This window comes from Dermacentor silvarum, chromosome 3 (assembly GCF_013339745.2).
Source record: "Dermacentor silvarum isolate Dsil-2018 chromosome 3, BIME_Dsil_1.4, whole genome shotgun sequence".
Taxonomy (NCBI): domain Eukaryota; kingdom Metazoa; phylum Arthropoda; class Arachnida; order Ixodida; family Ixodidae; genus Dermacentor; species Dermacentor silvarum.
The window spans coordinates 41,965,512-41,982,258 of record NC_051156.1 but is presented as its reverse complement, the minus strand read 5'-3'; the positions used below and the strand labels follow the sequence as shown (position 1 = coordinate 41,982,258).

At 49.0% G+C, this 16,747-nt stretch overlaps 1 protein-coding gene across 1 annotated transcript in view; it reads right to left on the bottom strand.

The window, feature by feature from the left end:
* The window catches only part of LOC125943757 (tissue factor pathway inhibitor-like), a 232,556-nt gene extending 226,145 nt beyond the window's left edge, over positions 1-6,411 (bottom strand). The window contains exon 1 of the mRNA XM_049663263.1: positions 6,319-6,411. Within this exon, the coding sequence (XP_049519220.1) occupies positions 6,319-6,373 (55 nt within the window). The 5' untranslated portion in view covers positions 6,374-6,411. The remainder of the gene's footprint in view (positions 1-6,318) is intronic.
* Between the last annotated feature and the right edge of the window lie 10,336 nt (positions 6,412-16,747).

Genomic DNA, 16,747 nt, shown 5'->3' with positions numbered 1-16,747 from the left:
TGCACACCTCCGCCAGTGGCAACGAAAACATCAGCTGCAGCCGGGAGACGAAGGGCTCGGCTGTGCTCGCAGCGCAGCCGACGGCGCCGCTAATATCGGCGTATTTTTCTTCTTTGTGTACAAATATTGCGAAGAGCGATAACAACAATGAGAAAATGTTGCGGCTTGTGAGCGTCGGTATTTCATTTCAAAGCGCCGTCCGTTTTAGCTTTGAAGGGAACCAGAAAAGGCCTTGCGACGATATCGGCGCCGTCGAGTGATCAGCGGCGGTGAATCTGCTGCACAAATGAGTCCCCGTCTCATCTCTCTACGTACTGAGAGGAAATCTTTTTTTTGGCACTCCCGCAGCCCTGCAGCGTTTGGCGTCGTTGATCGTGACGGCATTCTGAACTAGATGCGCGTTTACTTGCAATGTTCAAAAATATCTGAGATGGTTTAGGGGCCCTTTAAACACACGGAAGACCATCTTCGAAGTGTTATTGGACCAGCGCACGATGTGCGATCGGTGAGAGTCGTGCGACATCGTTCGAACAGCAGCAGGCAACGAACGGTTCCATCCTTTGCCAATTAAGACTTCTTTACTTCTCCCCTCGGTGGTATCGGGTGCCACACCATAAGACGCACAAAAAACGAAGGAGACTGTTGCGCACACCACACACTGCGAGAGAGTACCAGTAGCGCCAGTCGGCCCACACCGGCAACCATTCGTCGGTCAGAAATCGAAAAACATCGAAACCCAGCAGAAGACCCAGCTCTGACGGAACGGTTCGGCACGGCTCATTCAAGGCGAGAGAACCGGCTTCCTCACTCCGAAAGAACCGCCGCTCACTTACTGAACCACGGCTCCCTCGGTCTTCAAAAGAGCGGCCCGCTCCTGAGCGCTCAGGAGCGAGCCGGATCTTTCGAAGAGCGAGGGAAAAAATTAAGTTAATTATGGGGTTTTACGTGCCAAAACCACGATCTGATTATGAGGCACGCCGTAGTGGGGACTCCGGAAATTTGGACCACCTGGGGTTCTTTAACGTGCACCTAAATCTAAGTACACGGGTGTTTTCGCATTTCGCCCCCATCGAAATGCGGCCGCCGTGGCCGGGATTCGATCCCGCGAAGAGCGAGGGAGCCGTGGCGAAAAGAGCGGCTGGCTCCTGAGCGCTCACGAGCGAGCCGGATCTTTTTGAAGAGCGAGGGAGCGGTGGTTCAGTAAGTGATCAGCGGTTATTTCGTTCTTCAGCCGAAGTGGGGGGGGGGGGGTGAAGACAACTGTTGCGAGGAAGGGCGGGAGGGCAGTTGCTTTCTCGTACCGCTAATAGATGGCGCGGAAGTCGCACCCAGCAGGAGACCCGGCTCTGATGGAACGCATCGGCACGGCTCTCTGAACGCGAGGAAACCTGCTCCCTTTCTCCAAAAGAACCGCCGCTCATTTTTACTGAACGACCGCTCACTCGCTCTCTAAAAAGAGCCGCTCACAAGATCCGGCTCGCTCCTGAGCGACCCATCTCTAGTTTAGTTAAGATTTTCTTCTTTGAGTTCCTTAATTGCGCTCGTGTATCTGCTGTTATCGCTTGCAATTGCTCGAGAAGTTTAAGGATTTGCTTCATAATTGGGCTGTCCCCTTCTCTGTTAGAAGTGGCAGTCCCGACCCGCGCGCGCGTCCCAGAGGCGGCTTCCGCCCAGCTCACTTGTAAGGTTCTGGGTGGTCCGTTGGTATCACCCGTTTCCGACAGGGCACGAGGTGCATCACCGTCGTCTCTGTCCCTCCAGCAATGGAAAGTCGTCTTCTCTTTCCTTGTAGTGTCTTTCGTCCATGGCTGTTTCTTTATCGTCTCGTTGTCTCCTTTCCGACTGCCGTTTCTTGACTGGCATATTTATTTCGAATATAGGTCTACGTTTTTTTTCGGGAATATTACCAATAATTATCTAACGACCTATATTCGTGACCAAATAATCTTGACCTATATGCATTATCAAACCTAGCAAAGGAGCCGTGCTAATGGAGTTTTAGTTTGGAACAGGGCCGCAGCAGGAGCCCCCGGCTCCGTACTCGCTCAGCACGCGAGCGCTCACAGGAACGAAGTCCAAAACCACGTCAGCCGGCGTGGCACGCACTGTCCGCGTTCGATGCAACTTTGAGGCATAAAGCGCCATGCTGCCAGGTCCGAAACGGTGCTTTCCTGCGGACGGCAGCGTTCGAGCACGCGGGAGCTGTCGAAATACCGTGCAGACGTCGGCGAAGGCACCGACAATGTGGCGACCGCCCGAGGTGAAAAAGTCTGAAACCACGTCAGCCGGGGCAGCGGGCGCTCGCCGTGTTCGCCGAAACTTTGGGGCATAAACCGCCGTGCAGGAAGGGCCGAAGCGGTATCTTCCTGCGCAAACACAGAAGTTTGTTTTTTGTTAAAGAAATACTTGTTTATTCATTGTTTAGTTGTTTCCCTCTACGACGCCATTGCCATTTTGCGATCATTTCTAAGTGACGGTTCGCATTTGCTGTTGCGCGGCTATGCGACGATGTCACGTCGTCAGAGCTACACCGCAGACTTCAAGCCTCAAGCGGTACTGTTTGCCGAGAGCTCCAACAACTGCGGCACTCAGCCCAAAGTCGACACGAATGAAAAACTGATTAGCAGTTGGAGGAAGTAGCGGGACCAACGTTTTGCGTGCGATGGGCGGCGTCGTGCTTTTCGCAGCCCAGCAACCGGGAGGTGTGGCGCTTTGGAGAAAGAACTGAAGCTTAATGTGGAAGAGGAGCTTGCAAAAGGTCTTGAGGTGTCCTGCGAGGGCATTCAGATGAAAGACGGCCAGTTGTCGCAACGAGATGGGATAGGGCGGTCAACATTTAGAGCGAGTTGGAGCTGGGTCCAAAAGTCCATGCGGCGCAACGGACTCTCCCTTCCGACGAGGACAATGTTCATGACAGTTCTGACTGGGATGTGGCTTCAGGTATTCACGAGCGAGTGGCCGAGCCGAGCCTATTGTAAACAAAGGAGCATCATATTTCATTTTTTTTCTTTTCTCATAAGATATGGGTCGACCTATCTTCGAATAATTTTTTTATTTCTCAGAGCGCACAATATATAAGGGTTGACCTATTTTCGTGGTCCGACTATTTTCGAGTAAAGACGGTACGTAAGGAGACATGTAGTTGGCGTGGCATTTTCTGTCTCCGGTCTGGTGGTCTTTGCCGCAACGTCGATATCTCGGTTCGCATTGGTGGTCTACCGATGGATCGTCGCAGCGACAGCCTCGGTATCTTTCACTCTGTGAGTTGGGGCAAACATCGCATCTGTGTCCGCGTATGCCGCATGCGTAGCACGTCTCGTACTGTTTCCTATATAGCACGCAGCGGTGCTGTGTTTCAATCTAGTAGGTGTAGTGTGGCACTAGAACACTACGATGGCATTTGCCATCTTTCCCATCCCCTTCGTTTGCAACAGCGCTGGGTTGTACTCATTGACGAGATGTCTCTCTATGTCTTCAGATGTGTATTCGTTGGGTATCCCACGAATGAGCCCCTTGGCCGTATTTCCTGGCGCTGCTGCGCATGCGCTCGCGTCATACTCTTTGTCTCCTGCGCGTAGCTTGGAGATTTCACAGTATCGTCAGGCTCTCTCTTCCGATGGCGTGCTTAATTACAACTATTATGTTCTGTCTTTCGTGGACACGAAAGGTATCGCCTCTAACCTTTGTTCACAATATCACTCAAACTGTAACTTATAGTACGATGAAGTTTAAATTGGGATTTCCAATAGCGACGCTCAAAAGGCAGATACAGGGCACCTTACACTTCATACGCAATGTCTCACAACTTCAACTGTACCAGAGAGCTGGAAAAACGCCAAACTAATCCATAAGAAGGGAGACGTTAAAGAATTGAAGAATTATAGACCCATTAGTTTGCTTTCAGTTTTGTATAAAATATTCACCAAGATAATTTACAATGGAATCAGGGCAACACTTGACTTCAGCCAACCAAAAGAACAGGCTGGCTTCAGGAAGGGATATTCTGCGATGGATCATATCCATGTCATCAATGAGGTAATCGAGAAATCAGCGGAGTACACTCAACCTCTCTATAAGGCTTTCATAAATTATGAAAAGGCATTTGATTCAGTAGAGACACCAGCAGTCATAGAGACATTGCGTAATCAAGGAGTACAGGACGCTTACGTGAATATCTTGGCAAACATCTACAAGGATTCCACAGCTACCTTGGTTCTCCACAAGAATAGTAGAAAGTTACCTATCAAAATAGGGGTCAGGCAAGGAGACAAGATCTCTCCAATGCTATTCACTGCATGCTTAGAGGTATTCAAGCTCTTAGACAGGGAAGGCTTAGGAATGAGGATCAACGGCGAATATCTCAGCAACCTTCGGTTTGCAGATGACATTGTCCTATTCAGCAACAATGGAGACGAATTACAGCAAATGATTGAGGACCTTAATCAAGAAAATGTAAGAATTGGGTTGAAGATGAATATGCAGAAGACAAAGATAATGTTCAATAGCTTGGCAAGGGAACAAGAATTCAGGATCGCCAGTCAGCCTCTAGAGTCTGTAAAGGAGTACGTTTATCTAGGTCAATTACTCACAGTGGACTCTGATCACGAGAAGGAAATTTACAGAAGAATAAAATTGGGTTGGAGTGCATACGGCAGGCATTGGCAAATCCTGACTGGGAGCTTACCACTGTCGTTGAAAAGAAAAGTGTACAATCATTGCATTCTACTGGTGCTAACATATGGGGCAAAAACATGGAGGTTAACAAAGAAGCTCCAGAAAGCGTTAAGGACCGCACAAAGAGCGATGGAACGAAAAATATTAGGACTAACGTTAAGAGACAGGAAGAGAGCGGTGTGGATCAGAGAACAAATGGGGGTAGCCGATATTCTAGTTGACATTAAGCGGAAGAAATGGACCTCGGCAAGCCATGTAATGCGTAGGATGGATAACCGATGGACCATTAGGGTTACAGAATGGATACCAAGAGATGGGAAGCGCAGTCGAGGTGGGCAGAAAACCAGATGGGATGATGAAGTTAGGAAATTTGCAGGCGCAAGTTGGAATACGCTAGCGCAAGACAGGGGTAGTTGGAGATCGCAGGGAGAGGCCTTCGTCCTATTGTGGACACAAAATATAGGCTGATGATGATGATGACACTTCATTTCCATCTTTTGGCGCTGAGACAGGGTTGCCTGTGCTCTCTTCAACGCCGGCTGTCTGTGAGTTCCACGGCGCGGGTTTTGCGCCGCCTCCTTCGAGAGCTAGCGCCATGCTGCGTGACCAGGCCAGCAGCGTCCAGCGTGCCGCGGATGGTTGTTTGGCCGCGACGAGACTTTCAACGAGCTTCTGTTCAAAACAGGTTCAACTCAGTAAGTATTAAGGCGTGCGTCGCGGCACCAATTTGCTTTGCCGGTAGTCATGTCATGATTACATCTACTCTAGATTGTGGGAGAGCCAGCAGTTTTATTTCTTTGTGCAACGACAACGCGTGCGCCAATTCTTTATGCAAAAATATCGAATGAACGGCAAAATGCGGCTTCGGAGACTTTTTTTCGTTCTGTCACAAATTTCACGTGAGCTAAGCCAGCGAGGAAAGATCGTCGTACTACTTCTAATAAAGTAGCGAATTAAAGTTGTATTCCTTTCTATAGTGAAATCACATTGTTTTTCAATAGGACGCGATAGATAACGAAACAAGCAAAATAAGATTATTTAGCACATTAATCTCCTTTGGTTTAACATCCAAAAGCGACACAGCGGCCTTGATAGTCTCTGGAATAATTTTGACGAAGTGGGTACACTGAAAGGCGTGGCAAAAGGGGATTTGCGCAGGCACCTGCCGTCGAAATGCGCCACTGCAGCCTTGAATTTTGCCTATCAGCTAGTATGCGTTAGCAGAACGACGTAGATTCTAAGCCACTGTAGTGAAAAATAGTAGGTTCATTTGAAAAAGCCATACTTCTTTCAGCTTTTCCTGAAAGTATAACTTTAAAGCCATTGACTTTCGGAGTGTGCCTTTCGGATGGGCTGTTTATTTCAGTAGCAGTAAGTAGTAATTTTAGTATATAGGACGATGAAAAGGAAATAGCATGGCGGCTGAAATTATAGGTCTCTTCACTTTGCAGTGGGCATCTGATTATAACTGAATGTATGGTGCACAGAAAATAAACAACTTGGCATAGAAAATGACCATTAATTAGACTACAGATTGAAAAGAAAAAAAATGTAACAGGAATTTAAAAGGCCGCCGTTCAGCGCGTTGCCCGCTCTCAAATAAAAAGAAGTAGGTATCGTAAATTTCGGGTAAACTTTTGTTACCTTGTGGCGCCACAACTGATGACCAAAGAATAAAAGCAAGGTAGTAAAAAAACATGCTGCTACTTGCTGTCGGTAAGCGTATTTTCCCCACTGCAAAATTGTCTGAACAAGAAAGAGATGGCTGCGAGCAGTTTTATCCTATTTGCGCGTAAATGGCCACTAAGAGTTCATTTCCTTGTGACACGTTTTAACAAATGGCTTATAATGTTAAAGTAACCTTAAAAACATTCGCAAACATAATGTTGAGTTGCCATTTCATGCTATTTTGACCTTCACGAAGCTCAGCATTGATCGCTCAAGCACGGAAAGGTCTAGTCCAACTCAACTTTGGTTCTTTTTAAACCTTAAATTAGCATGAAAGCAAATTGATGACGTTGGGAGTGCAGAACTCGTAGCTTCGAAAATCGTTTCTCCCGGTCCAAACGTGCATTCGATATTCTTCATGCATGTAAAACGGCACCTAGCCCATATCAATAATCGCTTTCTCCGTCGCACTGTGTCTTCGTTCATCCTCTGTCACTTTAGCGCTGCACCTGCAAGTAAGAACAGCTACCAGTTGGTACAGTTTACTATTCTTCTCACAGATAAGCAATCTTCGCCATAACTGTTTAGGAAACATTTCATTTTACAGCGAAGCTGTAAAATAAAATGTATTATCGTGAGCAATATGAAAGGGAATACGCGAACGAGTGGCAAATAGCCTCGAAACCGAGCTAGAGCGATATGCGGATGGCGCTGTCGAAAACCGAGGGGAAAGGGGAGGCTCTTCTTTTAACTGCTGGCACTCCCATCACGCCTGCGGTTGTGGAAACGGCAGCTTACAGCGTTTCAGTGGCCGCCGAAAGCCGGTTATTTGCCGCAGTGAAACAAACCCATGGTGGGAGTACCAACAGTTATTAGAACAGCGTCCCCCTTTCCACATTGTTTGCGACAGCGGCCGCCGTGTATCGCCATAGCAGGGTTTGAGGCTATGTGACACGCGCTCCTGTGTCCGCTTTCATAATGCTCACGATAGTGCAGCGAAGTCTTTAGTTGGTCGTGATTTTCATGTCTGCGTGCGCCACCTTTGCTCATACAAAAAATAAAACGATCGATCCCGGACACTATGGAAAGAACAGGGATGCGCACATTGCGCTGCTTCTCCAAAAGGCATCACATGACGTCATCAGGTAACATCATCACTTGACGAAGACGTTATCGTGTGACGTCCCCTTTTACGTGTAACGTCCTCACATGACGTCATCAGGCGATATCATGAAGTGACGATGCCGTTATCACGTAACGCTTCCAGTGATGATGTCACCAAACGACCTTTAGTGTGATAAGGTCATCACGCGACATTTGAAGTAATGACGTAATCACGGTTCTTCATCTCAAACGTGACGTAACTGCTTGGTCACGTGGGGTTTGGTACCATCGGATGTTAACGCCGGATGTTTTAACAGTCAGCGCCCAAGGACTCCGCACAGATGGTTAGCCAGCGAAGCTGAAGCGTGCGGCCGCGGCCTTGATCACTGGGTTAATCTCGACGGTTCATTAAACGACGGCTTCGTAGGCTGTCGGATCCTGTGTACGCAGTTGCTGTTTGCGCTCGGCCACCCGGGCCTGTTCTTCTGCCTGACTGCAGCACGGCACGGCAAAGACGCACGGCACGGCAAACACGGCCATCGGCACGGCAAACACGAGCTCTCTTACGGTGCTGCTGTCGGCACTGTTCTTCGTAAGCTGCCTGCTGTTCGGGAGTTCCTACGATGCATGGCCTACCCATGTTGAAGTCGGAAAGGAACTGCTGCAACTCGTCTGCGACGGCGAGAACGACGTCACTGACGGCGCAGCCAATGGCGCGCCTCTCTTTCTCTTTTACGTGCGACAAGGGTAGTTCAAGGGCGCGTTACATGTCCACAGGGGTATGGGCCATTGCGCTTGCACCCTCTCTGCACCATCAGCAGGATCGGCACACATTTATGCGCACATCGAACCGACGGATTTTGGTTTCGCGTAGCCACATACAGCTTCGCTGTAAAAGAATACCCCACTCAGCCGTTGTAGCGTCGGTTTTACACAGCTTCGCTGGTCATGCGCTTTCGCGGGATGGCGAGTCATTTTTTGCTATTTCGCTGAGCTTCATTAATGATATCAATTCTGGGATCATTGGCTACTTTCTTGTTACAATGCTGAGAAAGAGAGAACGGCAAAGGAAAGGCAAGGTGGTTAACGAGAGAATATTTCCTGCTGGCTACCCTGTACCGGGGGAGGAGGAAAGGGCCACGATAGATGAGAGCAAAAGCTGAAATGCACAAAAGAAATGCAGGAAGCAACTTGCTTTTTGCAAGCAATGTACTGTGCCCAACATTGATGCAATTGATTCTATGGGCTAGTCTAACAAGCACTCCAGCATTGTGATTCTACAAAAAAAGAAAGACTTACTTGACCTCGTCCTGTGCGCAGTAGATTTATTGACTGTTCAAATATCAAAAAGAAAGAAGGTGACATACATATTTAAGGCTGCTTGCTGTAGATTGCCACTGAGCCGCAATAATATCTCCCGCATTGTGGCTTATTTACCTATTTATTTATTTATTTATTTATTGAATCACCTACAGGCGCCGTTATATGATTATTGTAGGGGGAAACAACAATGTAATACAGAACGAGGTGCTGCAAAACAGCTGATATAAGAGCAGAAGGGCGTAAACACAACACCATACGGCAGGCTGTTCCAATAGCGTATAGTTCACGGGGAAAAAAATTCTTGAAATTTTTGTTGACCATTTGCAACGCAAGCGATCTCAAACCTTCAAGTTATATAACCTCACAATGCAACTCACCGGAGCGTTTATATCTGTTCATTAGCAGCTATTATTCTGCATATTGATTGGGAGTGCATTGAAGCCGGCAGTAAATTGCTTTTGTTTCCATCGCGCAAGGTACAAGACTACGAAAGGAACGGTGGCGTGGCGGATTACCCGACTCCAGTTTGCTGTCTTGATATGAAAAAATTACAATGGAAACTCCGGGGTTTTACGTGCCAATAAGGCGCTCCGTAGTGGGGAAATGTGGATTATTTTGCCCGTTGGGGTTTTTTTAACGAGCGCCCAATGCACATTACATGGGCGCTCGAGGATTTCGGCCCCAACAAAACGGGATTCGATCCTGCACCTCCAAGCTTAGCAGCGGAGTTCACACAGAGAGGGAGGTGACAGGGGGGAGATAGACAGCGAAGAGGGATGTTCAAGTGGATTGAATACGCCACGGAACAAGTAGCACGTCGATCAGCTGGCACTACAAATGTTTCTGGGAGAAGTGTTCCGTTAAAAAGCCGAGTAATGTTATCAGGTGACATTCACCAAGCGTAGTCCACATCCTTCACATTACGACTACACAGATAGCAATAATAATAATACTTCATTCCACAAAGTTACAAAGAAAGCAGCGTACATATCAGGCCTGCCAAAACGACATAGGGCTTGAGCGGCAGTGCCTGGCAGGCAGCGGAACCAATCAGTTATTGCAATTGACATACATTTCACTTTTAAAGTAGTCTATAGAGGGGGAAATAGAAAACGAGTAATTCCCTGAGGTGACTAGTTGTAAAATTGCATGAGTGAATATTTTCACTTGTATTTGGTTCCAGCCCAGAATACACTTAGAGACAATTTATTAAAATGTGCCGGAACATAGTAGTCTCGTATTCTCTTGCCATATCTTGAACAACGCCTGGGTACGAGATAACGATCCTAAGGCCGCAGATAACGTGCGGGAACGTACTTCACCTTGAAGTTACTTTCCCACAAATGCCTTAGCACTACAGTTTCCAGTAGTAGTTGATTAAAGTCTGGCATAAGTACGGTTTTGAAAACTTCACTTTTGTCAATAAGGTTTAAATCATAGCTGACGTTCTTTAGGATATAACGGAGAACAGAGCTGATCGTAGTCGGCCAACGAATTGCGCAATGGCTATATACCGTTATTCTGACACTATAACACAACCTAAGTACAACTTTTCGAACTAATATGGGTATATAATATCTCAAACGATACGGCCCGCAAGATACGGCACGAGATCGTCTGCATATATAATCTAAGCGGGAGTTCACTGTCCACGTACAAACCAAGGTATTTCACAGAAGTCACGTAATATAAAAGTTTACAGATGCATGGAGGACACTTTGAATTGCGTAGCATAGACCGATAACCGATACCTAGTTTTTCAGAGGATTCTGAAAAAGTTTTGTCTTAAGACGTATTCATATTGATTAAGTTCGCAGAGAACCAGTCCATAGCCTTAATTGCCATTGCTTGTAAGGAAGTAATAGCATGCATAAACTTTGTTGTTTGAACTATAATGACAGTATCATGTGCGTACTGATACAATCCAACATGCACCATACCAGCAAGGTCATCTACATAAATATTATATAACAGTGGACTCCGATTTGATCCCTGGGGACACCGGATTTTATTATGAAGAAATCGCTCTCAGCCTGCCCCAGTTAAACCTGCTGGCGCCTGTGATGCAGAAAATTTTGAAGGAGCGTCAGGAGTGCGCCACGAAATTCTAACATTGAAAGCTAGGTTAGCAGAATGCCATGACTAAGGCATCTGATTACATTCGAAAGACAAGTTCAACACGTCAGAGATATATTGAAGAAGCGATTCGGTACATTCTCCTAGAATGAAACCATACTGGGAAGATGATAAAATTCCGTCTTTAACCAAGAAACTTGTCATTGTCAGTAATAAATGTTTTTCAAATACTTGAGATAGCAGGGCAACACAGAGATTGGGCGATAATTTTCTGTTCGATTATGTGCTCCTCCTTTAAAATGTGGAATTACTACAGCAGTTTTCATATTTAAAGGGATGGTACCACTGGAATTTATATATTGTTAAAAAGCGACAGCCTCAAAAATGGCGCGCCGGTCATTTACAGTAACAGTAATAAAATCATGCCCCTTGGTTCCCTTTCTTCTCGTTCATATATATATATATATATATATATATATATATATATATATTGTGACGTCTCGGTTGGAACGACGTTTATTAGGCCCGGGAGCTCGTCAGCGAACCAGCGCAGCACACAGGCGATGATGATGCACACATATACAGGCGAAGAGGAGGATAGGTAAAAGTGCGAAGATGATGATGATAACATACAGATGAGGAAGATGTGCGTAATAAACGCCCACACTAATTTCCCCCCGACGTGAAAGCGGCCATCCTGGCCGGCCGTCAAGGTGTCGAGGCACGCCGCGTGAAGGGCTTCATGCGGGACACGTGGACAACCTCGGTATTGCGGCAACGGCGGTCTGTGGGGGCGTCAAGAGGAGTAACGCGATAGTTGACAGGCAAAGTCTGTCCAAGGACTATGTACGGCCCGATAAACCGTGGCTGGAATTTTTCGCATAAACCAGGGGTGCGAACAGGAGTCAGGAGCAGGACCTCGACACCAGGTCGAAAAGATACAACTGCGATGGCATTCGTCGTAAATATTTTTCCGGTCTTGTTGTCTGGCCTCTGTGTTCAGGCGAGCAAGCTGGCGACAGTGGTCGAGTCGGGAAATGTACTCTTCGCACGATGATAGAGATATATTAGCCTTGGAGTTGAAGAATGAAACGTCCAGAAAGAAAGTAGGGGAGCGTCCATAAACGAGGTAAAATGGCGAGTAGCTAATTGTGCGCTGCACGGCCGTGTTATAGGCGAAAGTGACGAATGGTAAAAGAACATCCCAGTTTTTGTGGTCTGGTTGAATATAAGCGGCGATCATGTCGGCAAGGGTGCGATGAAACCGCTCGGTCAGGCCGTTAGTCTGGGGGTGATAGCTAGAAGCTGTCTTGTGGGCTGTGCCGGAGGCTTGAAGAACTTCGTTTAGCAGTTGGGAAAGGAACACCTTTCCACGGTCACTGAGCAGTACACGAGGAGCACCATGGCGTAGAATAATGGCTTCAAGAACGAAGTGAGCAACTTCCGAAGCAGAGCCAGTAAGCACAGAAGCTGTCTCAGCGTAGCGCGTCAGATGGTCGACGGCAGTCACTATCCATCGATTGCCAGCCGTAGTGACCGGAAGGGGCCCGTAAAGGTCGATCCCAACAACCTCGAACGGGGCTGCAGGGCACGGAAGCGGCTGTAATTGGCCGACAGGAGCAGATGTTGGGAGCTTGCGACGCTGGCAGGGAGAGCAGGAACCGACGTATCTGGCGACGCTAGCAGAAAGGCCAGGCCAATAGAAACGACTTCGAATGCGGTCATAGGTTTTATGGAACCCAAGGTGGCCAGCTGTCAAATCATCGTGAAAGGCGTTGAGGACACGAAGTCGGAGAGAGCGTGGTAGAACTGGCACCCAGCGTTGCCCGTCAGGATGGTAAATACGGCGATACAGCACGCCATCGTCCAGCTTAAAGTGCGCGAGCTGGCGACGGAGGCGCGCGTTAGTTGGACGAGAAGCCCCAGAGAGGTGATCAATGAAGCGTTGACAGTACGGGTCAGCCAGCTGACGAGAGGCGAGTGGCTGATCATCGTCGAAAGGCAGTCGGTACATAGAGGCCAGGGAGGAAACCGTAGCAGTGTCGGTCGAATTAGTGACGTGCGAAGCGATTGCAGAGGCGTCGAGCGGGGCCGTAGGAAGCGGGCAGCGAGAAAGAGCGTCGGCGTCTTGGTGTTTCTTCCCGGACTTGTATATGATTTCGAAATCATACTCTTGGAGGCGTAAAATCCAGTGACCCAGGCGTCCAGACAAGTTCTTGAGCGTGGAAAGCCAGCATAAAGCGTGGTGGTCCGTAACGATGGTGAAATGGCGGCCGTGGAGATAAGGGCGAAACTTCTGTATCGACCAAACAATAGCCAGGCACTCTTGCTCAGTGATCGTATAGTTCATTTCGGAAGCGCTGAGTACACGGCTGGCGTATGCAATGATGATGATGATAAGTGGTTCTTGAGGGAAAGGGAAAGGTTGGCGCTATCTTCTGCAGCCCTTGAGGGAGCACGGCTCAGCGCCACGTATGCAATGACTCTCTCTCGCGAAGAGTTGTCGCGTTGCAGAAGAACATCACCTATACCGCGGCCGCTAGCGTCTGTGTGTAGGAGAGTCGGTGCGGCCTCATCAAAATGGCAAAGCACAGGTGCAGAGGTGAGGGCGTCCTTCAAGCGTTCAAATGCCAATTCGCATTCCTGAGACCACAGAAAGGGTACACCGGAAGCTAGTAGCTTGTGTAATGGAGCTGCGATGGAGGCAAAGTTCTGGATAAAGCGACGGAAATAAGAGGCGAGGCCAAGGAAACTGCGCAAGTCTTTGGGTCTGTCAGGACGAGGAAAGCGAAGAACTGCAGCAGTCTTATCAGGGTCCGGCTGAATGCCATCCCGGCTCACGACATGACCCAGGATCTTAATGGCTTTGCTGGCGAAACGGCATTTCTTGGTGTTCAGCTGAAGCGCGGGCGAGGCACGTCAAAACTTCATGCAAGCGTTGTAGGTGCTGATTAAATGTGGATGAAAAAATGACAATGTCGTCCAGATAACACAGGCAGGTCTTCCACTTCAGGCCACGCAACACGGTGTCAATCATGCGCTCAAAAGTCGCAGGCGCGTTGCAGAGCCCGAAAGGCATTACGTTGAACTCGTACAGTCCATCGGGGGTTGCGAACGCCGTTTTTTCTTTATCGTCTTCGTGCATGGGGATTTGCCAATAGCCGGAACGCAGATCCAGGCTGGAAAAGTATTCCGCACCTTGGAGGGAATCAAGGGCGTCATCAATGCGCGGCATAGGGTAGACGTCTTTTCGAGTTATCTTGTTGAGCGCCCGGTAATCAACGCAAAAGCGCACGGAGCCATCTTTTTTGCGGACCAAGACAACAGGAGACGACCAAGAACTAGCCGAGGGGCGAATTACCTTGCGTTCCAGCATGTCTGCGACGTTGTCTTCGATGATTTTCCGCTCGGCTAGAGACACACGGTATGGGCGGCGCCGTACGATAGATGTTTTCTCTGTCAGAATGCGGTGCTCTGCAACGGTTGTTTGGCCCAACGTTGACGAATACACGTCGAAAGAATTGGCGTGCTTTTTCAACAAAGCCAGCAGCTGTTGCGTCTGCGCGGGTTTCAAGTCAGTGCTGATGACTGCTGTAAGGGCGGCGGCCGAAGAAGAATCACCAGAAGATGGGTCCCCAGAAGGGACTGGTGTAAGTGGCAAGACGCAGACAAGCTCCAGATCGGCGACGGATGCAACGGTTGTGCCTTGCGGAAGGAGGATTTTTTCTGGAGTTGCGTTCGTGGCAGTGACCAGTGCAGATCCATTGTGGAATCGAACAACTCCTGATGTAAATGTTATGCCTTTAGTAAGGCAACGTGAAGAAGGGAACACCAAGACGTCACCATGGTCAATGTTGTCGGATAGGAGAGTAACTAGTTGGATTTGTCCTGGGAGTAGTTCGGTATCTTCCGCAGCGGTCAGGTGAAGTGGCGTTCTTCGCCAAGCAAGTGTTCGGTGTCGGTAAGGTGTATCACACGCTGCCCACAACAAATAGCAGCAGAGGCAGAAGATAGAAAATCCCATCCCAAAATCAGCTGGTGAGAGCACGGGTATAGCACAGCAAACTGTATGTGATGGAGAATGTCATCGATAAGTACACGCGCAGTACAGAAGGCAGCAGGTCGAATAGTGTTCCCTTAGGCTGCAACCAGCGTGGGACCATCGTAAGGCGTCATAACTTTCTTCAGACGGGAACACAAATGAACATTCATAACCGACAAAGCCGCACCAGTATCCACTAAAGCATCCATGGGCACCCCTTCAACGTACACACGAATCATATTGGATGGGCGCGCTGGAGGAATTTCAGTCTTGTGTGTGTATGCAGTTTTTCCTCCGGAAACTGCATCGCTTAGTTTTCCGCGCGAACGGTAGAGGTAAGGGAGGCAGGCCTAAGTGGTGACGATGAGCGGCGGTAGGGTGATGGAGAACGGCGTCTGGCCGAACGGTAAGCGCCTCGTGCATCTGGTGATGCAGGCGGAGATGGAGAGCGCTGCGAAGGTGAAGAGTAACGCCGCCCTTGGTAAGAGGCCCCACTGTAAAAATCGCGCTCACACATATCGTAGCCCCGAGGCTCTTCTTGCTGGCGCTTGCGGCAAAAGCGTGATATGTGGCCGCGATAGCCACAATAATAGCACGTATGACGAGACGGACGCCAAGGGGGGATTAGGGGGTGTTCGGTGTACCGTGTGACAGGGAGGTCAGATGGGCCAATGAAGGCTCTGGCGGTGATGACGGGAAGTGAACCGTGGGTGCAGTAGCAACCGACGCGTAAGTTGGTAGCGGCAACGGAGAAGTGACGTGGCCGACAGGCTTGGCAGCAACTTGCGCGTATGTCGGTCGTGCGGTAGTTGGTAATGCTTGAGGGACAGGAGCTTGTGCTGGCACAGTGCAGGTCAAGGACGCCAGTTCTTCCCTGATAACGTCACGCAATGACACACCAAAAGGTTGGCTGGGATACGTCGAAGGTGAGGTTAACCCCATCGATTGTAACTCTTCGCGTATGAGCGTGCGTATCAGTGGACGTAGGTCATGGTCCCCCGTAGAATGGGCATCGTCAATGTCGGGCTGTAGGCGGACAGACTCGAGCTCATCGAGGCGCTGACAAGTGATTACGACGTCAGCGACGGTAGCCGGATTCTTAGTGGCGAGTGCATTGAAGGCAAGAGTTCCAATGCCTTTGAGAATGTGGCGTACCCTGTCCGACTCCGACATTGAAGAATTCACACGGCGGCAGAGTGCAAGGACGTCCTCGATGTAGGAGGTGTACGGCTCACCCAGGTGTTGTTTGCGAGCATCGAGGCTTTTCTTGGCTAGAGTGGACCGAACAGCCGGTGTGCCGAACACTTCACGAAGCTGGTGCTTGAAGAGAGTCCAGTCGGTCAATTCGGGCTCGTGGTTAAAGAACCACGTCTTCGCCACGCCAGACAGATAGAAGGAGAAATGTCGTAGTTTATTAACATCATCCCAGTGATTGGCGGAACTGACTCGCTCATAATCGTCCAGCCAGTCTTCGACATCCTCTCCGCGAAGACCAGCGAAGAGATGGGGGTCACGCTGGGCGCTGTTGATGATAAAGGAAGGAGGCACTTGCGATGTCGGAATGGAGGCAATAGGGGCGCCAGGCTGCACGTCCTGCGGCATGCTAGCTGACGGTGGGCGCAAGCGGCGACCTGAACGAAGCTCCAGGAGGCAGACCGGACGGCCAGAGGACGTAGGACCGAAGAGCACACTCCACCACTTGTGACGTCTCGGTTGGAACGACGTTTATTAGGCCCAGGAGCTCGTCAGCGAACCAGCGCAGCACACAGGCGATGATGATACACAGATATACAGGCGAAGAGGAGGATAGGGAAAAGTGCGAAGATGATGATGATAACATACAGATGAGGAAGATGTGCG